Below are 2060 nucleotides of genomic sequence, written 5' to 3' on the forward strand. Positions count from 1 at the left end.
TTGGGACTGGTGCATCACTGGTAATTTAACTTCTCAGATGCTTTGAAATACATGTTTCAGCTTCTTCTAGTTTATGATGATTGGTGAATTCTCTTTTAAAATCATTCGGCCACCAGACTTACTCTTGGCCTACATTACAAACGCCATTTTTGTTGTTTTTTATTGCTCTTATTACCATCTTTACTAAAAGTTGTGTAGGGGTTTATTATATAATTGTTTTGAAATGTTGGAAAAAAATCATAAGTCACTGTATAAATAATACAATAGTAAGAGTACTATTGGTTGATTTGGCCAAATGAAAAACTGCTCCTTTCTCGTAGTGATATTTTGGAAGAGTGACTGACACGTGCAAATTTCATACAATTGCTAAATAGGCATGTCCATGTTGGTCGCAAGTATCTTTCAGGTTTATATAATTAAGGAGATCTAAAGAAACCTTTTACATCAAATAAAATGGTAATGAATATTTTGAAACTTGACAGATGATAATCATGTATTAGCAGCAATTCGAAATGTGATGTTCTTTCCTCAAATTACTCATGTTGTGGTTATCTTTGACACATCTTTCAGTCTTTATCTCTTTAATTCTACTTGATACTTACATATATACCTGACACCATCTGATTCAGATTAAGATTTCTGTTGAAATCATTTTACAATATTATTTTACTTTTTGGTTATTTATAACTAGTGATCTTTCTATTTGCTTTTTCTTGCATTTGAAAGTTCCATGTTTTATGTTTTTATTATCTTTTTCCATTCTTTGTTTAAACTTTAAACATTATTTTCATTTTAATTATGTACATCTGTTGAATATATATGTCTATTTATCTTCAGTTGGTAGTATTTTTTTGAGATCTTCATACTCTCATCACAAATATATAGTTCACGTCATTATGATTATTAATATTTCATACCATTGGTACATTTATCGTAATAGATATTTTAGTTCCTGTTTTAATAGTGGTGCTAGGTGATGATTATATATCCTAAACCATCAATTTTGCCTTATTTTGGAAGTGAAGTAGTGATTTTCGAGTGCAATGTGATTCTTTACTGTCTTAGTATATAAACACCTTCAAATTGATGATAAAAAGTTTCTCCAAACATTGAATCATGTTTCCAAACGTGTTTATGCATAATCACCCATTAAACCACCAAATTTTGCTTAAATTTGGAAGTGATCTTTAAAGATGATGCAAACTGAATAAGTTGACTTTACATTATTCTTTCAGAGTTGTTGGTAAAGTAGCTCTTGCCAGGGATCATTGTTGGGTTTCCTGTGAGGATATTCTTACCCCTAAATATGACACTGATTTAATCACAGAGGTGAGATTCTGTACTTACAATTTCCATTTAGAAGTAAAATTAATTAATCATGCTTCTTTGAAATACTTAATAACAGNAATTTTCTACGTCTCTAGTGTCCTGATGAGTGGCTTCTTCAAATTGCATGTGGCATCAAGGTATTGTGCCTTACCTTTATATATTTTGTTTGTACTACAAATAAGATTTTGATTTTGATTCCTACTTTCTGGTATAACATAAAACTTTCTGCTTGTGGCATAATCAGTGTGTTAATGACTAGAAAAATCAGCTTATATTAGGCTTGCCTCAAAATGATATTTATGCACTAAATGGGGCAATTCAAGCAAATCTTGAGTTGATAATTTTAATTTCTTTTGCAAACTATTGTGCTTGTACCGGTTCTTCCACTAGGGGTTTTGTAGTTTGGTTCATTTGAAGAGGTACGTATATATAGTATTTGAATCCTGACCCAGACAGGCTGTGGCTTTTACAATTAAAATGGTACCCTAATGCATGCATATTTATTACTCTTGTCTACAAATTCTGACAATCTTGTCCCCCACCATAAATTTTGGATTTTTGTTTTGAAAAAAGATCTTGAATTTTGTATTTGATTCCTCCTTTAAAGTGGTGAACTTTAGATGATAAAATATGTTGAGCTATAACAGTGGATTTTGGTCTATAAAATATGTTGAGCTATATCTGCTATGGCTCCTTTTGAGGTGTTTCCTTCTGCACCCTGTAAATTTCTT

At 30.9% G+C, this 2060-nt stretch overlaps 1 protein-coding gene and 1 long non-coding RNA gene across 2 annotated transcripts in view; both read left to right on the plus strand.

The window, feature by feature from the left end:
• The first annotated feature begins 3 nt into the window (after nt 1–3).
• LOC111242313 lies at nt 4–1676 on the plus strand. Its single transcript, XR_002669111.1, has 3 exons — nt 4–20; nt 1236–1329; nt 1425–1676. It is a non-coding gene; the product is annotated as an uncharacterized LOC111242313 (long non-coding RNA).
• Nucleotides 1677–2015: 339 nt separating this feature from the next.
• The window catches only part of LOC106770362 (PLASMODESMATA CALLOSE-BINDING PROTEIN 4-like), a 2007-nt gene continuing 1962 nt past the window's right edge, over nt 2016–2060 (plus strand). The window contains exon 1 of the mRNA XM_022784786.1: nt 2016–2030. Within this exon, the coding sequence (XP_022640507.1) occupies nt 2016–2030 (15 nt within the window). The remainder of the gene's footprint in view (nt 2031–2060) is intronic.

This window comes from Vigna radiata, chromosome 8 (genome assembly GCF_000741045.1).
Source record: "Vigna radiata var. radiata cultivar VC1973A chromosome 8, Vradiata_ver6, whole genome shotgun sequence".
NCBI lineage: Eukaryota > Viridiplantae > Streptophyta > Magnoliopsida > Fabales > Fabaceae > Vigna > Vigna radiata.